The sequence below is a fragment of the Exserohilum turcica genome (assembly GCF_000359705.1).
Source record: "Exserohilum turcica Et28A unplaced genomic scaffold SETTUscaffold_10, whole genome shotgun sequence".
Lineage (NCBI taxonomy): Eukaryota > Fungi > Ascomycota > Dothideomycetes > Pleosporales > Pleosporaceae > Exserohilum > Exserohilum turcicum.
In genome coordinates this window covers 557268-580194 of record NW_007359915.1, presented here as the reverse complement: position 1 = coordinate 580194, position 22927 = coordinate 557268, and the positions used below count along the sequence as shown (strand labels likewise).

The 22927-nt window shown below is 55.6% G+C and overlaps 9 protein-coding genes across 9 annotated transcripts; 3 read left to right on the top strand and 6 right to left on the bottom strand.

Moving 5' to 3' along the window:
• Positions 1 to 441: 441 nt before the first annotated feature.
• Positions 442 to 1492, bottom strand: SETTUDRAFT_166659 (uncharacterized protein). Its single transcript, XM_008023310.1, has one exon. It carries the CDS (start codon positions 1378 to 1380, stop codon positions 931 to 933), a length of 450 nt encoding a protein of 149 aa, XP_008021501.1. The 5' UTR covers positions 1381 to 1492; the 3' UTR covers positions 442 to 930.
• A 211-nt stretch (positions 1493 to 1703) lies between these two features.
• On the bottom strand, positions 1704 to 4262 carry SETTUDRAFT_166658 (uncharacterized protein). The gene is made up of 3 exons (XM_008023309.1): positions 3705 to 4262; positions 2313 to 3655; positions 1704 to 2259 (listed from the first exon to the last, which is right to left on the bottom strand). Exons 1-3 carry the CDS (start codon positions 3927 to 3929, stop codon positions 2118 to 2120), a joined length of 1710 nt encoding a protein of 569 aa, XP_008021500.1. The 5' UTR covers positions 3930 to 4262; the 3' UTR covers positions 1704 to 2117.
• Positions 4263 to 4987: 725 nt separating this feature from the next.
• Positions 4988 to 5530, top strand: SETTUDRAFT_36252 (uncharacterized protein; the record flags this gene model as incomplete). The annotated part of the gene is made up of 1 exon (XM_008023080.1): positions 4988 to 5530. The coding sequence occupies one exon, from the start codon at positions 4988 to 4990 to the stop codon at positions 5528 to 5530; it is 543 nt and encodes a 180-aa protein (XP_008021271.1).
• A 614-nt stretch (positions 5531 to 6144) lies between these two features.
• SETTUDRAFT_166657 (uncharacterized protein) lies at positions 6145 to 7018 on the bottom strand. Its single transcript, XM_008023308.1, has one exon. It carries the CDS (start codon positions 6903 to 6905, stop codon positions 6315 to 6317), a length of 591 nt encoding a protein of 196 aa, XP_008021499.1. The 5' UTR covers positions 6906 to 7018; the 3' UTR covers positions 6145 to 6314.
• Positions 7019 to 7223: 205 nt separating this feature from the next.
• On the bottom strand, positions 7224 to 8999 carry SETTUDRAFT_166656 (uncharacterized protein). Its single transcript, XM_008023307.1, has 3 exons — positions 8751 to 8999; positions 8486 to 8701; positions 7224 to 8436 (listed from the first exon to the last, which is right to left on the bottom strand). Exons 1-3 carry the CDS (start codon positions 8905 to 8907, stop codon positions 7421 to 7423), a joined length of 1389 nt encoding a protein of 462 aa, XP_008021498.1. The 5' UTR covers positions 8908 to 8999; the 3' UTR covers positions 7224 to 7420.
• Positions 9000 to 10433: 1434 nt separating this feature from the next.
• SETTUDRAFT_158273 (uncharacterized protein) lies at positions 10434 to 13132 on the bottom strand (the record flags this gene model as incomplete). The annotated part of the gene is made up of 2 exons (XM_008023306.1): positions 10434 to 12984; positions 13038 to 13132. The coding sequence occupies 2 exons, from the start codon at positions 13130 to 13132 to the stop codon at positions 10434 to 10436; spliced, it is 2646 nt and encodes an 881-aa protein (XP_008021497.1).
• Positions 13133 to 14407: 1275 nt separating this feature from the next.
• On the top strand, positions 14408 to 16291 carry SETTUDRAFT_125019 (uncharacterized protein). Its single transcript, XM_008023305.1, has 2 exons — positions 14408 to 15279; positions 15341 to 16291. Exons 1-2 carry the CDS (start codon positions 14534 to 14536, stop codon positions 15879 to 15881), a joined length of 1287 nt encoding a protein of 428 aa, XP_008021496.1. The 5' UTR covers positions 14408 to 14533; the 3' UTR covers positions 15882 to 16291.
• A 930-nt stretch (positions 16292 to 17221) lies between these two features.
• Positions 17222 to 19855, bottom strand: SETTUDRAFT_101268 (uncharacterized protein; the record flags this gene model as incomplete). Its single annotated transcript, XM_008023304.1, has 2 exons — positions 17222 to 19391; positions 19557 to 19855. The coding sequence occupies 2 exons, from the start codon at positions 19853 to 19855 to the stop codon at positions 17222 to 17224; spliced, it is 2469 nt and encodes an 822-aa protein (XP_008021495.1).
• An 833-nt stretch (positions 19856 to 20688) lies between these two features.
• On the top strand, positions 20689 to 22532 carry SETTUDRAFT_24871 (uncharacterized protein; the record flags this gene model as incomplete). The annotated part of the gene is made up of 2 exons (XM_008023018.1): positions 20689 to 21176; positions 21821 to 22532. 2 exons carry the CDS (start codon positions 20689 to 20691, stop codon positions 22530 to 22532), a joined length of 1200 nt encoding a protein of 399 aa, XP_008021209.1.
• Between the last annotated feature and the right edge of the window lie 395 nt (positions 22533 to 22927).

Below are 22927 nucleotides of genomic sequence, written 5' to 3'. Positions count from 1 at the left end.
AAGCAAAGCGTTGTATCATTTCCTTCGTAGTGGCAAACGTCGTTCGGTAAGCGTATCGATGTATCGTACAAGCTCCTTTCTCGTGTTGTGGGATGGAGGGAGAGGTTGCGCACGCCATAGGCCTCAGTTTCGCCGCGGTGTCGTCTCATCAACGTCATTCGTGCTACACCATTGCTTTTTCGCGATTGCTTGATACGAGAATTTATCTCCTGGTTCTCGCGATTCGATTTCTGCAATCGCTTCTTGAATCGGGTCCATATTGGTTGAGTTTTGACGCGTTGAAGTTTTGTTGTTGTGGTGGTGGGGGTGCTCAACTGGCGATGGTGCTCATCTGGTGCACGGGCACTGTAGTAACCGAAGTATTATTGGGCCTATGTGACTTACTTACGTAGTCCTTCAAAATCCTTCGCAAAACACTTAACCACTCCACGCCAACACCCACACCAACCCTCACACAAACTCGCCCCTCCTCCTCAACAGCGGCATCGAAGGCACCTTCCTGACGCTGCGCAATCCGCCCGGCCTCGCATTCACCGCGCCACAAAACGCCTCGCCCTTGCCCGACTTGTGCGGCGCGAGAAACGAATCAAACGTAACAGCAGGGTTATGTCGGAATTGGATTTCGTGGGCGAGAGGGCTGCGGACGCGGGGCGACGAGTCCGCTGTAGATGGGCTTGAGAAGGACGACGAGTCGGATGAGGATGAGGAGGAAGACGAGCAGGAAGAGGATGAAGCGAGGGGTGAGATGCGGCGCGTATGCGATCCAAGTTTCCGCTGAGTATAACTGGGTTGAAGCGAAAAGTAGTCGCCGCTACTTGCTGCGCGCATGTGTGCTGAGCGAGGCTGCGTGGGCAAAGCACACAATAGGTCCTGCGTTGATGTGGACGGCAGTATCGAAACAGCTTCTTCATACTCCTCCTGGTCCCCCATCTAGTAAGCAGAGACCTTTATACGCGGAAACCCCAAGAAGCGACGCACCTTGCTCGTTTCCGTAGTGACTACCTGCCGGCTATGCTGCTTGTCGTGCTCGATGCCCGCGAGCGCAAGCGTCTTGTCGATCTTGGGCATGATGCGGGGAATGAGGTCCTTGCGGGATTCGTGGTGCATGAGCAAGTCTTTGGTGGACCATTGCTTGAGGTTGTGGTTCTGCTCGCCGAGTCTGAGGGCTTGCACGTCGTCTGCGGATAGCGTGCTAGCATAGTAGCGCGCTGGCCGGTCTATGTGAAGCATGGGGAAGCCTGGCATGGGCGGTTTTCGATGCCTGCGGGGCGGTGATCTGGCAAGAGTTTGCTGCTTGCCGTTTGCACTGGGTTTAGCCTTGGCTGGAATAGCGAGATGATTTCGATGCCTAAACGAGTTTCGAGGCGCTCGTGAGGCCATGGTAGAGCTGAATGAGGAAGTAGCGACCGAAGACCTCTCAACTACTCAGGTAAACACTGCAGAATGCCGAATCGCCTCCTACACTACCAGACCTGAGAAAAATAGAATATTGTCTCTTATATCTCAATCTTCTCAAAAAAAAAGTGTACTGCAAGCTAAATCTTGATTGCATATATATTCCCTCACAGTCGCTTAGTGAGTGAGACGGGAGAATTGCTTACTCGGCGCCTACCTTCATTGTGAAAACACTTTTTCGCACAATACCTCGAGTGAGCACACACAACACCGAGAATGCACAGCACTTGTTTTGAACAATGGTCGTCAAGACGGCATCAGTCGTGTGCCATTGGAGATTATTATATTACTAGGGTATCTTGGTAATGATCACAACCCATCTTACATGCTTTCGACGTCCCGTTCCTTCAGCAATACTTGAGCAAACCAATGTCTTGGCTTCAAGTGTAGTTCCCACCAAACCCTGTTCTATCCTATTCCGCCTTCCCTGCCCATCCCTATTCCCACGGTCATTCGTCGTCTTCCTCTCCTACAGGCCGAGTGTCCAGAACGGCAGTTTCGAGTTGGAGTCGTCTTTGACGCTGCACCTCGGCCTTTATGAGAGTCGACGGTAGCAAAGCCATTAGGTTGGCTTTGCGGATTGTTGGGGGACGTGCCTTTCGCAAAAGGCATTTGTCGAACGATATTAGAAAAGTCTATTATTCCTGCATGGAAACACATGCTCATATTACCATAAAGTGTAACAGAACGAGCGTAATTGTAGAAGACAAGAGAGATACGAGAGTAAGAGGCGTGTTGCGGCTTCCCGAAGATTTGTGGGGAGCAGGCTGGGTATTGTTCGCAGGAGGGCCGTCTTGGGTGGGTCTGGGATTTCTGTCAGCATACGCATTCCTCGGCTTAGTGCGAATATAACTTACTGGTTGAGATGTATACCCATGGTGTTGACGGCCTCACATCGTTGTTGCTCCACAGGGTTAACGTCCTCCATGAATACTTTGTTATCGTCGTTGAACACCATTCTCTTTCCCTTGCTGGCGGCAAATGTCACCCATTCCGGGCTCTTAAGCTCTGAACCTTTGGCGACAAGAAACTCGGTGGCGTGCGTGTTGGGGTCGTAGCTTCGGATAAAGGATGCCCAGTAAGCCTGAACAAATACACCGGCGGCCGACGTAGCGTTGTTCCAGATAGGCCCGAGTTCCGCCACGTGTAACGCTGCTCCCACATTCCATCTGTAGTGCCATGTCGGTACTGATTGGTTGCGGGCATATGCGGCAGATATACCCAGGTCAGGGCAGGCGTATCGAATGGCGCCATACATGTCAGCCGCAAGAGCTCTCCAGTCATTGTTGGTTGTCGCTGCACTGATAGCTTTAGCACCCCATATCTGACTGATGGCGTCCCATTTTACGCTAGGGAATTGGTCGATAAGAAAGCTTTGCGCACGTGATAGCGACGCGACAGTCTTGGGTGTGAAAATGACACCGTCATGTGTCGTGCTACCGAAGATGGTAGGCACATCGATATAGTGGCCGGCCTTGAGTTCGTTTGTTGTAAAGTCTTTGATGAAATCGTAGTCCAGTGTGGGGTTCCAGAAGAAAATGGGCGGGTCCACACCGCCGGGAAAGGGTTTTCTCAGCTCTCGGACGGCAGTCTGAAAGGTGACGACATCCATAGAGGCCATACAGTTGAGGTCGCTACAGCCAGTTTGGTTGAGTAGGGCGTCGTATTGCCACTGGCTTTCCGAGACGTTTCGCAGAGTCGGGAAGGCTGCAGACTCGGCGGCGGCAGCATGGAAGAGGTTATCGTTCCGGCCCCCGTACGCGGTAAGGTGAAAGACGACCGATCCTCCACCGGCACTTGCTCCTCCAATCGTCACATGGCCCGGGTCTCCGCCAAACTGTCTGATGTGCTTTTGCACCCATTTGAAGGCTTGTCGCTGATCAAGGAGGCCGTTGTTCAAACTCAGCGTCTTGTTGGCGACCACCTGCTCTGCAGCCAAGAAACCATATGGGCCGACACGGTAGTTGAAGTTCACCACAACAATTCCATCGTCACCCGCATTAATAAGTTCTGCACCATTGTAGTCCGCGTTGCCGTTCAGGTTGAAACCACCACCCTGAATAAAAATGTAGACTGGCAGTTTGCTATCATTAGTCGCTTTGGCAGGCGCGAAGACGTTGATGAAAAGGCAGTCTTCCGAATGTGTTCCTCCCGTTTCGGCTGTGATGGTAGATTTGGTCCCGATACATAGGGGTTTAAACTGCCATGTTGTTAGTATAGCCTCCACGCCAACATGCAGATAGGCGTACCGCAGTCGCATTCTGGATACCGTTTTCCGGAAGGGGATCTTGAGGAGCCATGAACCGGAGACCCTCCTTCTGAGACGGGTTGCGGGCAAAGCGCATGCCAGCCCAGCGCATTATTCCATTGTTGAGAGTTGAGCCATTGTACTTTGCGTAGCCAAGGTCAACGACTTGATCGAGGGCCAGGGCATATCGGAAGAAGAAAGCTGCACAAAGCAGCAAGCGCAACATTGTTTGCGCTATGGTGGAAGTAGGGGAAGCGAGAGTCGGTAGAGAGCGGGAAAAGACCAACAAATAAGGCGCCTGTTCGGTAATATCTAAGCGGATGAGGCCGAGTAGTCGCGGCAGTGCCTTTGAACAGGGACAGCGCTATGAGCGAATGAAACTACGCGCAGATCTCTCACAGGGGGGATGGGAATTAGGACCAAAACAAAGCGTAGGGATAATGCATCATAAACTGATATAAGAAGGAAAGAAAGAAAAAAGGGTTTCAAAGGGCGCCTGGGACCCAAGTATTAGCAAGAGGTGGTGTTATCAACCCCACGGCCAATGGTACATACCTCGAGCCAGGATGGAACGTGTTTGCGATGTAACACTTGCCGACGCAAGACTCGGGGTGGCTGAGGCGACGACTTTGTAGAAATGGCCGACGGGCGGGCTATCACGCCAGCGACGACGAAGGCAGTGTCACCCCCCCCCCGCTAGGGTAAAACCGCGCAGTTAAACGAGGTGGTACTTTTGGTAGACGACGGATTGGGCCTAAGCCGCGACGCTGCGGTCCAACGTGCGGCCAGGGGGGTGTTATGACAAGGTGACTGTTTGTGAGCATGGGGATGAGGCAGCCAGGCACCTCCTGGTCTAGGCCGCATGCAAGGCAGACGTGCAACCAACTAGGATGGGATTCCAAGAGGTGATGGCGTACGCTGACGGGTCAATTACACCGAGAAAGCACCCAGCGCGCCAACGAGAGCCCAAGACGTGCATGATTTGCGAAACACGTTGCCTCGGAGGGCGACGACAATGTTTTTTTTTGCACGTCTTACTGACGCACGTGGGAAGCGGGAGAGGAGACGGGTGGCGTGAAAGGTGGTGGCATCAGACGCACGCCGCCGGCGCGCGGGACCGGATGTCAGTGGGCGTGCGTGCATATGTACAAGAGGGAGGAGGGCGAGGGCGTGGAAGATGGCGGCTCTGGGCTGGATGGCTCTAGCTGTGGCTGTGTGGCGGGTGGAGACATGTGGCCGAAACCAAAGTGAGATACGCGGAGGTTCGATGGGATCGCTGCCGGGATGTGTGCAGGAGAGAAGCGCTGGTCCATGGCGGAGTCGACGGAGCTGCTGGCCGCCTGTCTGAAACGCATGTCCAAGGGCAAGAGAGCCTCGAATGCAGGGCCAAACGGGCGAGACAGGCCAAGGACAGCATCCGATGCATGGATCCGAGGGCCACATGGGCGAGTTAGCTGGCAGCGTGCCTGGGCGAGTCATTTGCACTCGTGGGCACTGGAGATGCCGAGGGAGCGGTACATAGACAGTCGCAATAGTCGTGGCATGGCGGCCGTAGGAGTAGCAAGCTTTGGCGAGACGCCTCTGCCTCCAAAGAAAGCGCCCTACCGCATGCTTAGCCAGCGCCAGAACGACCAGTCTCTGCTCGTATTCGTGGCCTGGGCCCATGCTGGTGGTGTCCGAAAAAACAAGTCCGACAATATTAATAATAAGGGTAATACGCACCAGCTGAGGTTAGTTTTTGGAATCTCACCCTCGCCGCCGGGCGCTCCGTGGATAAGGTTAAGTCGACAACATGGGCGCATAAACACGCACTCGACAACGGCATGACGGCATAACAGCGAGCGAGAGCGTCGATAAGAAAAGAAAGTAGAGGACAAGGGAAAAAAAAAGGCAGCCCTCCCGCCATGCAGCAGCCGTCCGGTCAAGGGAATAACCCTGCGCGCCGGTGCATCGCAATCTGGAGGGGGGAACTCTGGTTTCCGAAGCTGGGCGCCCAAGAAATCCGCGTCCGCCTGCGCCCAATAGGCAACGCGCTAAACTGCATGCGTCTTAGATCCTGGCCCTCCATCTTCGACTCGCCTTGTGTGCTGCGTACGGTGCCACTGCGGCCCTGGTCCCTATTTCCCCCCCCCCTCCCCCCAGACGCCATGGCTGTCGACGTATACACATACACACACACACACACACACAAATATCTGTATACGCCGGGTCGCCGGATCGTGGCCAGACATTTGATATTTCATCATGACAGATGATGTGCAGTTCCACGATCTCCGTGGCACTCCCCCTCCCCCCTTGTTCCCAGCAGCTGCACAGCAACGCAAACTGTCACCCATGAGATGCACAACTGGACGCGGCAACCTGGCTATAGCCCACATTTTAAGAGTAGCATCCGCATCTCACACTCACGCAGCACGGGTAGCCCTTTGTTGTCGATAATAGCAATGGTCCTGCCGTTTCAACACGCGCTGGTTTCGCCCAGACATGCACATGCAGCGCCCCGTTCTCCTTGGCCAAAAAAAAAGGAACTTCGTGTTCGCTCTCACACGGACTACACAGACTACACAGACACCACATATACAAACACCACATACACAGCACAACCAGTCTCTCAAAAATCAGTCACCCGCCCATTATAACTCCAGTCCCCCACCGCACCCCACCGCAACGGCTCGTTCTTGGGGCCCCCCACCTCGCCCGTCTTGGGATTGACGTCGCCCTCAAACTCTGGTGCCGCGCCCCTCCTCAAATTAGGATGAAACTCTTCTCCCTGCCTAATCTCTCTGCCATTCTCAAACCTGATCTCTGCTGCATCTGCTGAGTCGGGCGATTGATTGATCTGCGGGCGTGACGACGTGGAAGACGTTGAAGAAGAAGAAGAAGAAGAAGAAGAAGAAGAAGAGGATGACGATGACGACAAGGAGTCAGGTGATTGGTTGATTTGCATACGCACATTTGGCCGCGCCGAAGCGGCAAATGCATCTTCTTCTCCTTCTCCTTGGTTGCTGCTGGCCCGCGGTGTGCTAAACGCACCCGTGCTCTGCTTCTGGAGCCTCTCGAAGATCTCCTGTTCCTCCTTGGGCAACCGCGGCGGCGACGGGCCCGACCCGAAGGCCGATTGCGCGCGCCGGGCGCTCATGGCAAAGCTGCGACGGGATAGCTGCCGCGGCAGGCGGCTCACGGCGCGTAGCCTGGTAGACATGGCGGTAAGCACTAGGTTTGTCCAGGCGTATGTTGTCTTGTGAGTGCGTATGTGTGTGTGTGTGTGTGTGTTTCCGATTGAGATACGACAGAGGGCGCTGGGTCGCGGAGTCGGTCGCAGTGGTGAAGAGAAAGGCGAGCAGCGACTTGGGATGCATGGCATGCATTCATGTTTGCGCCGCGGCCTCGCACAGCCAATCGGAGCCCCCGAGCGGCAACGCACGTCTATTTTGCAACGCTTCCGTAATCATCCGAAAGTTAGTGTGTCGTTGCAGCCACTCGAGCACATCATCACGTTTCTTTCCAAATCGCCTGCGGGCCATGCTACAGTACATTTGCCATGACTCTGCTGACACATCCTATTACCCAGTTTGCACGTTTCGTCTAGTTTTTGGTGCAGCATGGAAAATGAAGAGAGAGAGAAAAATAAACATTGCTCCTTTTGCTTCAGGAGCGCCCACCGCTCTCTGCACCCAAACAAAACGCCAGGCTATCGTACAAACTAGAGGACAGCATCTACGAAATGAACCCACTCGTCTCGCCCAGTGCTTGCGCACTTCTCCGCGCATCCAAGAACAGGCCCTGGCACTCGTCTACATCTTCAACCTCAATCTGCTTGTTCTCCCGTCCATTGACCTCTGCCAATACGCTAGCGGGTGCCAATAGTTGGAGCGCATACCGCAGACTAATCTTCTCGCCCAGTGAGCTGACCTTTTCCTTGGCCGCGGCCGAGATGTTAAGCTTCTCGGTCGTGACACGGGTTGTGATGATGGAGCTGATTTCAGCTGGGCTGTATGGATGTGTTGGGATAATGAGAAGTCGCGCGAGCAAATCGGTAGGAATGCCGTGTGCCGAGGGAGGCAGGTTTTCGCCGCCGCGAATGTGCGTGTTGCCGCGGTTCGACGCAAGGATGACGAGGGGCGAGAGGGGCGATTCGAGCGCGCGATTGAGAAAGGTAAAGGCCTCGAGATCGAGCATGTGCACCTCGTCGATGAAGAGCACACCGGGTACCAGGTCGGCAATTCCTTGGTCAATGTACCGGTTCACGACCTTGTTGATTTCTAACCGCAGCTTCTCGGTAATCTCCGTCTTCTTGGGCTTCATCAACTGGCCCATCATGCTCATTATGTCCTGACCGCCTTGCGGCCGTGCGTTTGCAACGTCCAGGTCATGCAGAGTGACATCCTGAACAATCTCCTTCTTCTTGTGCACGTCGCCCTTTGGTATGGGCACATACTCCTCTGCCTCGAGATCGAACTCGGTTGCGTAGGCGTCTGATCGTCCGACGCGCTTGACGGCGCCCGTGTTGGCCTCGATGTAGATGACGTCGCCCAAACGCACGCGCTCCTTTTGTATCGCCTCGTAGATGGAGGGGTCGAGTCGCAGCTTCTTGGTGCCCTTGGCCGACTTGAGGGTGATGAGGAGGTGGGAGATGGTGCGGCCGTAGCCTCCCAGCGGGTTCTCAGCTTCTTCGGGCGTGAGCTCCGTCACTTCGCCTTCGTACACTTCCTTTGTTTCCTTGACGCGCAGGCCTGTGCGGCATGGTTAGCGGGGGCCAGAAAGGCAGAAGCAAGTGCATACCAATGGCCCTTCTGAAGTTCTCCATGAGCGCCTCCGTCTTCTTGACCTCTGCCGAGTATATCTCGCTGCCGACAATCGGGCAGAAGGGGACCTTTGTGCCTAGTTCCTGGCTGACGGCCAATGCCAATGCCGTCTTGCCGGTTCCAGGGCCACCTGCGAGCAGCACAGCTCTGCCCGACATCTTCTTCGCCTTGACGAGGTCGACGACCAGACCGCATGCCTGCGCCAGTTAGTATCGGGACACGAAAAAGTATCAGAGCACCACATACCTCACGAGCTGCAGCCTGGCCTACGAAGCCGCCTGCCGAAGGAGTTGCGCGCCCATCGCTCGACAGGCCAAGGCCCTTGATGTGGGAATGCGCCGCGGTTCGTGATGAGCGATCATGCGTGCTCTTAACCTCGCTGACCGGCACCGTTGTCATTTTGGCAGGCGCAAGCACTCAATTCTGGGACGGGCGGGACAAATGCGAGGGTGCGGGGACCAGTGTTGGCTGTGTCGTGGGCGGCGTCGGGGGTGGGTGCAGCTGGGCGCGTCTTGTTTGGGCGTGTCTTGAAGCTCTCAAGTTTTGGGGCGAGGGCCTGCCTGGCGATTCGCGAAGGCACAGCTAGCGCGCCGGCCGCTCACCACCGACGGGCACTGGCACGCCCACCCACACAGGCACGCACACACACACTCACTCACTCACTCAAGTCGTTCACTCAGTCAGTTCCCCACCCTCCGCGCTCCACTCGCACAAGCAGGGCAGCCCACAGCCCCGGGCGGCCCTCTGCGATGCAACTTGGGCTTCTGGCACCTGGCGCGCCCATTGCCTCGTCGCCGCCCGCCTGGCTTTGTTTTCCGGCCTGCGTCTTCGACCTCCGTACCCTCCCTGGCGCCGCCCGCCGGCTGCCGTCATACACGACTAGCCCTGCGGTAGTCAGGGACAGAGAGCATGCTGCCCACACAGCAACCCACAGAGCGTACAATATCTCCTCACCCCGCATGCATCGTCAAGGATACGCCTCACTCACTGCGCTTCAGATGTCCGTCCCGGGAGACTTGTCTTTGCACCACCCTCGCCTCGCCTCCCCCCCCCCCTTTGGTGCTCCCACTCCCGTGCCGGAACCACCACACGCCGCTGCCTCACCCTGAAGGAGGGGGAGAGGGGGGCTCTGCAGCCCCTGACGAGGACAGTCATGCATCCAGCCCATCCAGCGGCGAACGCGACACAAGACGCACAGCAACAAGAGGCTCTTTGTCACGCTCGCCTTCTCCCACCGGGCCTGGCTGCCGACGCCGCCCTTGGCTCGTACCCCCCCCCCAACCCCGATTGCTCTACCGAGCCAAGCCCTCAAGCGGCATGGAACATCACGTACCGACACGCCACACGACTCCACGACGCACCATGTCTTTTGGAAAAAATTATTTGCATTTTGTTCAGGCTGCCAACTCACGCAGCATATTCATACAGCAAAAGACTACTCGAATATCCCCCATGTCCAATGCCCACACCACGCCAAATACTGCTTGCAGCCAGCAGCCCATGTTCTCGACTAAACGAACCACCAAAAAAAGACAAACCTCGTCGTCACTCATAATCCATTGTCGGCATTGGTGCCGCTATCAAGGCACCTCTAGGGTAAAGTCGGTCGGCAAGAGAATACTATACAATCGATGGGTATGAGGGGGAGCATGACAAGGGGTGACGTGCAATGGTGAGTGAGAGTGCGCAGGTTACGAGGCACGCGCTAACGTTCCGCTTCAGATCTCCTTGGTAATCGGTGGCGATACCCGATCGGCCGTACAAAGAAGCTCAAAGCCGTTCATTCATTGTATAGAAGAGAGAGGGTGTGTGTGTGAAACTGGACCAATCATCGAACACGCAGAGCAGGGCAGAGAGCAGGCGAGCAAGTCACGCGAAAACAAGACGAGGTTGAGGTTGGTTGAGGTTGTGCCGAAGAGGTGCTTTTACTCTTCTTCGCTTTCCGAGCCGCTCGACTCGTCGTCGTCGCTGGATGCATCATGCACTGCACGGGTTAGTTGATGATGACGCTGAGCAAACACTGACAACTCACCAGGTGGAGACTGGCTGGAGCCCGATGCACCGCCCTGGAACGACTGCAACTTCTCTTGGATCTTGCGCATGTTGTCTTCCTGCTCCGACTTGCCCATGGGCTTGTTCTTCTTGGGGCGACTCGCCGCCTGCTTGGAGACTTGTCTGGGAGGCTCAAAGTCGTCGTCAGCTACTACGCCGCTCTTAGGTCCGCGCAGAGACTTGATGAAGCGCAACAGCTCCCTAAGCGTGTCGTCATTGATCTCGTCCATGTCCAGCTCCATCTCATCGTCATTAACGTTGGCGAGGTGCGGGCATCCATTGCGGATAATCTGGACGGCTCGGCGCATGTCAACATCTCCCAGAGTGCTGATGCCTTCGGAGATCTCTTGCTTCTGGGCAAAGCTGAGGGGCGCGGGCGCCTTGACCTTCTTGACGGGCGCGCTCTTGATGGGCTTGGCGGGAGGCGGCACTGCCAAGGGCAGACTCTTCCTCTTTGCGGGTTGCGCAGCCGCCTTCTTCTTCTTGCCGGGCAGCTTGGGTGAGGCACGCTTGCCGCCCGTCTGCTGTTGCAGAAGTTGCTGGGCAGTGGCATTCAGCTGGGCAATCTGCTGCTGAATGGCAAGAAACTGGGCTTGGGCAGGGTCTATCTCCTCTTCCTCGTCGTCGTCGTCGTCGTCTTCGTCAGAGTAGAGATCGCTGGGAGAATGCTCGGGGGGAGGCGCATGCTGGGCAAGCCAGTCTGCCTTTTCCTTCCAGAGGCTCTCAAACAGCTCCTCGAGCTTGTGGCCCATCTGATTGACGGCATCACCTTCGGGATTGAACTTGTAGCAGTTTTGGAACACGAGCTGGGCATCGGCGTAGAAGTCCTTTGCACTCTGGTAGACGCCGTTCTTCAAGTTCTTCTCAATGGTGCCAAAGTCCATGGGCTTCTTGATGATCTTGAGGTACGAGGGAATGTTGAGTGCAACAGGATCTACCGGCGTGACAAAGGGGTAAGTAAGTGTGCTGTACTTTGGCTTCATGAGCTCCGTGATTACAGACTCGCAGAACTTGAGTTCCTGCTGGTACTTCTTCCTTCGCGGCTTAGCATTGGCGTAGGGCAAGTCTTTCGAGGGCCTATGGATTTCGCGCTTGGGCCGGCCGTCTGCCGTCGACGAGTCGCGGCGAATGAGCGGAGTGCCATCCTGCTGCAGCGGCCATGCGGCAGCCTGTGGCGACGTAGCCGGTGGCGCGGGAGCAGCAGGCGCCTTGACCGTGGGCGGTGCGACGCGCGACTCCCGCTTGGCCTTTTGTGCGGCACTGCTCGACTTCTTGGCCTTTGGCGGCTTGGGTGGCTCTTCGGCAGCAGCGCCGCGGGGCATCTTACCCATTCCCTTCAAGAAGTAGGCGCGCAGATTGTATCCAGCCTGTGTGACGGGGTGTTGCTTGTTGTTGAATAGCTCGCTGTTGGTAATCATCTGATCAAGATCTGCCATGAAGTCCCTCACGTACTTGTACTTTTTCTCCTTGAGCTTGCTCTCCATGGTCGTCAGATCCATGGGGGTCTTGACCACGTCATAGTAAGTGGGAATGTTGAGCGCTACAGGGTCAACTGGATCCTTGAAAGCTAACGACACCTTGATCTTCTTTGTGTTCCGTATCCGTTCCAGCAAAAACTTGTTCTGCACATCCGTCATGGGCGTCGTCGGCCACTCCTCCCAATCGACCGCCTTGTGAACGCCAGAGGCTTCCTGTGCATAGTCGGAGGCGGGCCCCGGGGTGGCGCTGTTGCCGTTGGGCTGCTCCATGGGGTTGGGCTGCTCCGACGGCTTAGCGTCGGTTTGGGCACCCGCTTCGTCCTCGGTCTTTGTGCGCTTGGCGTCAGGGACGTCATCGTCGTCATCTTCGCGTGGGCGCACTTTGCCAGACGGCGGCGCATCTTGCATCTCGCGGTCGGCAATCGCTGGTGACTGTGTCGTCGACGGGGGCGCCGTGGCTTCGTCAGCGCTGGATTTGATGGTCAGGTCGTCCATGGGCTTGGTGGGCGCGCCGGATGATTCTTCCGACTTGGGCTCGGGCGCATCAGCAGAAGTGTCCATGCCCTCTGCAGCGGGCTCCTCTGCCTTTGGGGCAATGTGCGTCTCGGGCACTACCTGTGTGCTGTCGCTTGTCGCCTGCGTCTCTGCGGGTGTCTCTTGGGCAGGTGCAGGCTCGTCGCGTACGTCTGATGTCGGGGCTTCGACGGCGTTTGTCACAGTGGCAGTCATGTCCGAGTCGCCAAACAACGAGTTGATGTCTTGGTGGGTTTCGGGCATAAACTGCGCGATACCGTCGATTCCAGCCGAGACGTCGGTGATGGGCTCAACAGCAGGCGCTGGTGTGTCCATGGGTGCGTGGTTTCCGTTGGTGGTTGGTTTCGGTTGCGCAGGATCCTCGGCGGGCTTGGTGTCGGGTGGCGGGTCGTCGAAGAGGACGCTGTGGACGCTGCAGTGGCGTGAGCAAATAGGCAGCAGGCCAGGTGAGGCGAGCGGACTTACCCGTTTGTTTCAGCGTCGAGGGCCATGGCGTCTGCCGGCGCAAAAGCGCTCACCTTCAGGTCCAGGGAAGCTTTGTCGACAGAAGGCTCGGTCATTACTGCCATAGGGCCATGAAAGGGAACGGCGGGTTTGCGCGCGGCTGACTGGGAAAGAGAGGCGTGAGCGGGCGCTGCCAATCTGGGCTGGTTAGCGACTGCCATTGCGGGCGCACGCGACTACGCACTAGACGCGTAACGATGACCGACACGGCGGGGGAGTGCAGCGTGGGCGCGTTTGCGGTAAGGGTGGGGCGGCGAGGATGTAGGGCTAGCGTGGGGATGCGACGCGAGGGATGGGGAGGGGCAGCACACACGAATATATGCTGGAGAGGCTGAAACGCACGTGACTACGTACCAAGTAGTGGCGGCGGCGGCGGCGGCGGCGACGTGGTGCAGGGCCGTCGCGGGCGGTGCCAAGTCGGGCCTGATGGCGGGCGAGAGAGGCGACGCGTTTGCTGGCGGGAGCAGAGCGCGGGCGGGGGGGCTCAAGGGCGGGTGCAGGCGTGCAGCGCGGCGTGTGGCAGCAGCAGCAGCAGCAGCAGCAGCAACAACGAGACGAAGACCACCACCACCACAAATGGCTGGTGATGGGGTGGGCGCGCACGGATGGTGACGGCGGGCTGGGTGCGCGGGCGGTGAGCGCTAGTGGCAAGCGGATGCAGGCAGACGGGGGGATGCGCGCGCAGGTCAATTAAGGCCGGGGCAGATTTAATGGCGGTGCAGCGCAGGACGGGCGTGGGCGTGCGGTGCAGCCTGTGGGTGCAGTCGTCGGTGTCGTCGGCGTCGTCGTGGGAGAGGCTGGCGCGCGGGGCGTCGAGCGTCGACGGGCGGGCGGATGGGGGGATGGGGGGACGGAGGGACGGGGTCGGTGTGGCGGGTGATCGGGAGCAGGCGCGTATTGATTGGAGGCAGATCAGGAAAATGGACTCAGGAGCGTCGAAGACAGACGCGAGAGGAGAGGCATTGGGGTTAAGTAGCCCGGCCCTTCCATCTCCGAGCCAAGCCTCGCCGCAGCCCCTGACTGCCACTAACCTGGACGGGTACGTGTCCTTGCCGACCACCATTGCACAACCACGCTCAACGCCGCCGCCGCACCGAGTCGCTTTCCTTTTCCTTTTCCTTTTCGCCCTCGCCGTCCTGCCCCAGCCGCCCGCCCCCAGCAGCCCGCGCCCACCGCCTGCTGCTGTCGCCCGCCGCCCGCCCGCCGCGCGCAGAGCGTTGCGACGCCGCCGTCGTGCGCTGCCTCTGCGCCGTCGCCATGATCCCGGCCCACGCGGTCCGTGCGTGCAGGGGTGTGTAATCCGCTCTTTCCAAATTTTTTGCGACCACTTGCATCTCTGCGCGCTGCTCCAGGCTCACGGCACCACGGCCTCGTCCTCGCCCGCCCACGACGCCTCCTGCACCCTCCAGCTCCTCGTCCTCGCCCGCCCCGCCGCCCTGCTGCACAGCGCCTCCGCCATGCCCGCCGCCCTCTCCACCCTCCGCGCCCGCGACCGAGCCCCGCCCGCGAAGAAGGCAAAGCTGGCCCAGTCGCCTGCCGCCGCCCGCCACAACGGCCTCAAGGCGCTGGTCAGCGGCACCGCCGCAAAGCCCACGGCCAAAACCAGCGGCCTCCAGAGTGCGCGCGCACACAAGGCCGGCGATGCCACTGCTGCCGTCCAGGGGCCCGCCGATGCCCACATGGCCCATGTGCACGCAGACGCGGATGCGGACGTCATCGAAATCAGCAGCACCCAAGAGGAGAGCGACGACGATTCAGACGATGCGCACGACCACCCAGCACAGCTTCGTCTCGACCGCGACACGCCCACGGCCAATGGCACCGCAGACGACGACAACGAAGACCTTACTTTCGGTGACCGGCTGCGCGCCGAGGCTCCCGAGCCAGTACAAGAATCGCGCATCATCAGCGTCGAGGATGCCTTCGACCCCAACCCCGACCGCTCGCTGGCCACAGCAAAGGACCGCCCGCTCGCTCCGCCCAACGCAAACTCCCTCGGCACCGTCCTGACCCAAGCCCTGCGCACAAACGACAAGGAGCTCCTCGATTCCTGTCTGCAGGTCGTGGATGTCGAGTCCGTCTATGCCACGGTCGAACGCCTGCCGTCGCCCCTCGTGGGAACCCTTTTGCAGAGGCTGGCCGAGCGCCTGCACCGGAGTCCTGGCCGCGCGGGTATGCTCATGGCCTGGGTGCAATGGTCTCTGTAAGATTTTCACATGCCAATTTCCACCCCCAAGACACACGCTAACCCCAGTCTTACACAGCGCCGCACACGGAGGATACCTGGCCTCGCAGCCGCAAATCGTGAAGCAACTCACGGCACTCAACAAGGTTTTGAAGGAGCGCTCGAGCGGTTTGATGCCTCTGATGTCGTTGAAGGGTCGCCTGGACATGCTTCAGGCTCAGCTCGACCTAAGGAAACGGAACCAAGCCGCCAATGACGATGCCGACGAGGCCCTCATCTATGTCGAAGGCCAGGATGACTACGTCTCTGACGACGAGTCGGTCGAGGGAGCCTCTGCCACCCCGAAGAGGTCGCGCCTGGACGTGGACGATGACGAAAGCTCTGACGACGAAATGGGCCTGAACATGGAAATGGATGATGTTTCAGACGAGGGTAGTGAAGGCTCTGATGAAGACCTCATTGACGACGAGGCCGAGGAGACTGACGATGATGAGGGCGAGGATATGTCAGACCCTATGAGCGACGACATGGATGATGGCGGAGCCTCTGACAGCGAGGACGACTCGAAACCAGAGCGACGATCCACGGCTGCAAGGGCTGGGCTCAAAAGCCGGCGTTGATTTGCTAACGTGGAGATTTATAATCTGGCATAATTTTCCCCAGCCTGCGGATCATCTGGACGGCGCCCCCGGTCACCCAAAACGGAGTTTTCATACAGGCGTTGATGTTTTGCCCATGATATGTTGAATGAGGTTCGGGTATCTACTTTCTAGACCAGATTTTTGTTTGCATAGCGTGGAATAGACGGCTTTGCATCCATTGCTCGTCTCATGTAATGTCATCACACACGGTCCATGTATACGATGACTTTGACACCTTTCCAGGCCTCGGTCTCTTTATTTATTTATTTTCGCAACACAAGCTTCACAGCTCAACAGACAGCAACGGGGTATCCCACACAGCACTAGCAGCCTGTCCAACTTGTACTCGAGTTTCCAGCCTCGTCTGACGTTGGAATATGTCTGCACTGTAGCAGCGCGCAAGCTTCTTGGCACAGTTTGTGTCTGTGTGATCCGTGCGGTCCGACAAGCCAAGCTAGCTGTCTTCGAATACACACACCATCGCAGCACGTGAGGCCCAGACAGAAGAGAAGAAAAAAAAAGCCATCCAGCTACATAACCCAACAAAAGAAATGTATCTTTCCCCTTACGCAGCACTCCCCTTGGGAAAATTTACATCAGAATACATTATGCCCCCTAGATGAGCCGAAAGGCACTCACATAATCCTCAGCCTTTATCACGCCATCTGACTGTGACTGACTGACGGACTGGCTCTCTCTCTCTCTCTCTCTTGACTGACTGACTGACCGTCTCACAACCCTGCACTGTCCTCGCTTACATAGGTGTACACAAATCTGTCTCAGCTCACTGCTCAGTGCTGAACGCTAGATGCAAAATGGGACTAGCGTTGTATCTTTGGCGGGACGGAATGTACGTAGTACGTTCTCACATCTTCCCACGAATTAGAGGGGGAAATAGTGTGATGTGTATTACTGTGATGCTAAGATGTTGTGGTTCTGGTTGAGGGTGGCATTGGAGGAATTGCTTAGGGTAGGTAGGTGTAGAGGAGAGGGGACATGCATGGAATGGAATATAGGATAAATAGTGAATTTTCAATTTTGTTGGGGAGAAGAAAAAAAAAGAGATTCCTAGATATTTAAAAAGTATGTACGCTACTGGTGCCTCACTACATACATACCCAGCGAATACTAACAAGGTAACTAAATGGAACCCAGTAAAACTGTATGCATGTCCGTGGGAAATTTCTCCGCGCGAGCATCTATCAAGCCGTAACGGAGTTTACCCCAATGTACTCGAGCCATAATTTCCGAATACTTAGCAAAGACACCCAATTTACATCCTTGATTCACCCACCTCCCTACACTGACCCCGCCATCCCTTACTGAAAGCTGCCATGTGCCTGCCCCATGTGTGCATATGTCTCTCTCCCAGTACCAAACGTCTCCATGCAGAACCAGCAGATGTGGATCCGGCACGCGCTGCATTCCATGTGGTTGCAACCATACGATTTCTCAATCGGCACGCCGCACCTGGGACAGTCTCGCACATCATTCTCTTTCTTCCACCTCGCGAGTTCTGCGTCTCCGTCCAATGCCGCTTTGGCCAGCGCTTTGTTAGCTGCACACGTGAGCCCGTCGTGCGTAGTGCAATGGCAGCTCGTGCACACGGAGCCGAGACAGCCGTCGCAGTCAAAAGTCCGCGGGCTCTCTTTGCTTGAGACTCTGTAGAAGCGGTCGCAGTCCGGGGTGGCGCAGTATTGGAATTCCGTGGCGACGCTGCGCAGGTACGACGTCAGCGATGTTTGCAGGAGCGTGTCGTATTCAGGCCCTGAAAGCACGCTCTTCACGCCGGAAAGAGGGATCCGAGTGCTGCACATGGCGCCCGAGCCGAGGCATCTGAGTGGAAATGAATCGGCTGTCGTGCACTGCGAGACGAGGCAGGAGCTGCAATAAATGTGGCCGCAGGATGTCTTGATAGGCGCTTCTGGCGGGGTGAAGCAGACGGGGCAGCACAGCTCCGAGTCGTCGTCGTTGAGGGAGAGCCCGGCGATTAGTGTGTCCAATGGAGGAGATGATGCGCGCGATGTGAGGATTTCCTGTATCTGGAGTACGTCTTGCGTGGAGCCTTGGACGATGATTCGCTTCGGGTTGCTGATGATATCTAGCTTCACCTTGTCCTTTCCCAGAGCGGCGACAATTTTTCGGAATCCGCCTTTGAGGGCAAAAGCCAGAGCCGCAGGATCCAGAATGACCGTGTGGGAATGCTCCTTGAGTTCTGCACATTTCGCTACCAGTGCGCGTTCGACGTGTGCGATACCCGTCGCATTCCCGTATAGTCTGAGAACCGAGCGACGTAGATCCTGGTGTATGAAAACACCATGTTTGGCTCCGAGGTCGTCCAGAAAGCTCTTTGACCAAGGGCGGAAGTAGAACGCGTCTGTGATCGGGCTATTTCCGTCCGTGGCAATCTGGCCAGCAAGCAGCTTCTCCACAGCCGACTTTGCCTTGGCAACTGGTTCCCTGGACTGGCCAAAAATGCGGACTTGAGCGTATTTTTTGCCCAGAGCCTCGTAGCTTTTAATCTGGACGTAATTCGTTCGCCAAGTTTGGTCAACAAGAGGTTCGAGCTGTGGTCGAATGGCTGCTAGGATTCGCGACGAGACTGACAACTTGATGGACACGAGAGGAGTGACTTGCATCTTATCATTAGATTCGGGATCGAGACGGGTGTCGTGCATCCTCTTGACCGCATTACGGGCTGCCTCTGCTTCGCTGAACTTGGCGATGATTTTCGTTCTACTTCCGCCCTTCTGGGAACTGGGGGTACACTCTTCTATGAGAGTGCCGTGAGATTGAAGTTGCATGATGACTCTTTTCTCTAGCTGTTTTGCAGTGAGCCTGTGGGATCGAGGTCCCCAAGTCACCCTAATGGGCTGTGGAGAAGGAAGAAAGCGTCGGAGTACCGCTTCATTCGTGTTCAGGTCGAGATTGCCTACTTGCAAGGACCGGACTGGTTGATATGTGACATCGAGCTTCCGTCCCATGAGCTGGTTTGAGTCCAGGTTCCTGATGCGTTCGAGTGCCAGCTTTGCTGTCCAATCCGACTCATATTGGAGATAAGCCACCTTGGAAGGATTGAACCATGAACACGTAACGCCAGTGAGTTGGAGCCGGTTCATTCCAGATTCTGTCTCCCCTCCAAGTTGCATTTTCGAAATGTGACCTTGCACATCCCCGAGACGGACAGGGGTATTCCCAAGGCGCTGGAGAAGCTTGTTTGCAAAGTCTGGATCTGGGACTTTAATTATAGCTGTCTTGTGGATCTTTTCCAGAATTTGTTTGAAGCGAATACAATCGGGAGTTACCTGAGGAAATCCCACGCTTCTCAAGAGGTCCATTATATCTTGAACGGATGTATGTTGGGATAGCTCGGATGTGGACACGGCGGAGAAGTCTGAAATCAAAGAGATTGTCGAAACAGAAGCCCCTTCTGCAAAGACCACAGTGGCCCCTCCGATGTTCCTTGGTAGTTTGGTTTCATCATGCTCTCTGAAGGAAGGGTTGGAGCGCGCCCAAGTGGATGCAGCGAGGCCAGTGTCCGTGATAGGCCTGTGATCCGACAGCGTCTTTGACACGACTAGATTACCTTGAATATTATGACTGAAGGGGCATAACTCTCCGGTTCTACAGATGCCTCTTTGGAAGTATCTGCACGGTATGCTCGACCTAGTGTCCCTGGACACGGGGCGGACGGCTGTGGCTGTGGCTGTGGCTGTAGTCGGGTTTGAATGATCAAAGATACAGAAGTCTCCCCTGGTACATGTGCCTTGGAGATGAAACTTGCAAGGTATCTTTGCTTTGGGAACAGAGCCGCCAGACTGCGAGCTGCTGCTAGGTTCCACTTTGTGTTTGAGAGAGAGAGGGATGGGGACCGTATCAGGATGTTGGAAGCGACATGTCTCCCCGTTCAAGCACCGTCCAGCGACAAAGAAGCTGCATATTTTGTTATCCATCGTAGAGAATCGGTTGTAAAGTGGGGTTAGAGATTAGGATCCAGCGTCCTTTTACTCAAAATTCGAATGCACTGCTGTGTAACGTTAAATAGACCAATTGCACATCGTGGCGCGGGGCTAATGACATACCACGCCGCACCGGGTGAAGCTCGGATGAAGAGAATGATGTGATTTAATACTATTGGTCCTTGCAGTTAAGTACGGAACATTTGTCAGATCTATTGTTTCTAATCTAATTACCCTAGTCAGCTATGACTTGAATCAATAAAATAGCATGTCTAAAGATATGTTACAACAGCAATTAGTTTACGCTCACTGCCACGCTTTAATCTCTGCAACTCTCCAATTTGCACCTACATCATGCAAAAACATGCACTGTCTGTTTCCTGGTGCAATCTCCGTGCAAACTCCCAGTGTTTGTTGTGCACCTTACAACATGTAGTCTCAGTGTTAGCTTTTCGTATAAACAGTATCTGTGCGTACACACAGCATGCATGTTTGCTATCTACAAAAGAACAGGACCCTTTATTATGCAACAGTGCGTGAAAAACTGCTCTCCGCGGCCTTTGTTCAGTCCACGCAACTCCATCAACAATGTTCTTGTTTTGCCACGTCCATCTTCCTTGTTTAATCCCTCTGGACCACTGCAAATAGAAGAAGAAGAAAAAAAGCTCAATATTACAAACAAAATTTCCACCTTGATTACTGCAAATCGCAGAAAATTCGCTTGTGTGTTGATTTTCAACAGTTGAACTCATCACAATCTAGATCGGTTCAACGATATCCGTGCTCTCTACTCTACAGAAAGCATCACCACCACCCGCACATCCAAGATGCCGCGCAACAAACACCAACTGACCATCGACACGGCCTATGCCAACATGCCATACGTCTTTACTCATGCATCAAACCAAAAATCCGCCAGCAGTAAAGAGACTCCTTCACCAGACGATCAAACTTTCCTCCTCAGTCCCACTTCATCAGAAGGAAACTTCTACTTGGAATCCCCAGTGCTTCCACAATCCCGCAGAGAGAACCCCTTTGCGACCCCCAACATCTCGGATATCTCGACAGGATGCGGTTCATTCCAAACATTCCAAACCTTGGCAGATGAACTGCTGATTTCCCAGCCAAATACTGCTTCACACATGGTAGACATTCTGCCAGATAGCGCGAGTCTGTACGCCGAAGAAGAGTTTCATGAATGGGATTGGCAAAACGTGCAGCCGGATGCACAGCAGCCGTGCGGAATCGAAGTGAACGTATCTATGGACCCAGAGGTCCAGGGACCTTTGCCCATCATTCACGACGAAGACTTTCCGTATTATCCTTTGCCTTCGGGGACTTGTTCATCGGAGAAAGCGTTTGAAGGGGAACAGAGGCCCCGGGGAAAGAAGGAGAAGAGGCGGTTGGTGAGGAGAGGCGTGTGGGGATTTGGGATAAAGAAGTTTTTGAGATGCGTGTTTAGGAGGTATGGGGTTAAGAGGGTGTAGAGGCGGCATGGTCATGTGCTGTGGGGTTGAGTTGATACTGCTTGGTTTGATTGATCTGCTATTCTTCAGGTTGCAGTGTCCATGACCTCCAGGACGTTCTACGTATATGCACTATGCCATCCCACCAAGTACAACCAGTACACCGTCGTGTTCACACAATGTCGACTCCCATTGTATACAAAGATATTCCCAAGTAACACCCACTACATTCAGCCTACAATAAACCAAACTCCCTCCCAAAAAAAACTTTAAAAGTAAAAAAGTTCAACCGAAACATACTTACCTTCAATATCGATATCCCCCAAATCCTAGTCCTGACTTGGGATTCATATTCTTATTCATTAAACATGGCATCGCTCTATACCCCCTACTCATCTTACGCATCCTCCTCCTACACCACCACCACCACCACAACAACATCAACAACAACACCAACACCAACAACACCCTACTACCCGACCTCGCCCACAAGCCCAGGGCTGCCCGCCGAAGAATACCAGTACCTGCGAAAGCAGCAGCAAAGACAGCATCTCGAGTCTCAATTACGCAGTCGAAGCAATACAAGCCCGTATTTTACGCACTCACCCACATACTCGCAAACAGCCTTCCAACAAGCTGGGCTTGCCCACGCCCAGCGGGTCCACATCTCCGAGGTGAGAAACGCGACGCGCAAAGCACTCGGCGCTAACTTTGACTTTGCAGATGAAAAGGATCGTGGGAATGGCGGTGGTCGTACCGTGCAGCGGCGCCCAGCACATACGAGTACTACCACTACGCCTCGGCCTCGCGAGCGCATGCCGCAGCATCACGTCGACGCGCTGAGTGCCCGATGGAGCGAAGCCGAGATGCAGGAGCAGTACGCACGCTCACGTGCGGCTCGGATGCAGCAAAACATGCACGGGGCCACCACGGCGTCAGTGTCGCGACGCCGAGACCACAGTCGCGCACACGATGATAGCACCAGCACAGCGCGGCGCCACGACAGCGGTGTCGTCGTGTCCATGGACGCCGTAAACGAGTTTCCTGGTCGCTCTGCGGCGGGCGGTGCCATGCCGCAACTTAAGAGTAAGTTTAGCTTTGATAGCGACGACGACGACGACGACGACGGCCATCAGGCCGAGACTAGTAGGGCTGACAGGGTCAAGAAACCGAAGCGCCGCTTCTGGCGCCATCTCTGCTTGTGATAACTACTATCAACTAGCTATCTGGCTATCGCCCGTATCGATTGGCGGCTGACGTTATCACTAAATAGGTGTGTGTGTATGTGTGTGTGTGTGTGTGTGCACAGCGGCTCGGCGCTTACATACTTACTACATACAGGGCTAGGATTGACGTCGTAGTTATTGCATAGTTCACGACCGTGTTTACATGGAAATGTAAACACGTGTTTCTTGTCTTTTATTCGTTTTTTTTTTGGCATGAGGAGCTGGGATAGCAAGATGGACAGGGGTGAAAGAGTTGATTTTGATATGTGGGTTGGATGTGATATATACACCAGAATCAAATATATACATTGGAAGTCTGTTTCGCTCCGTGCAGGCATCCGTGGTTACAAATGTGCAGTGCATGATAGAGCGAC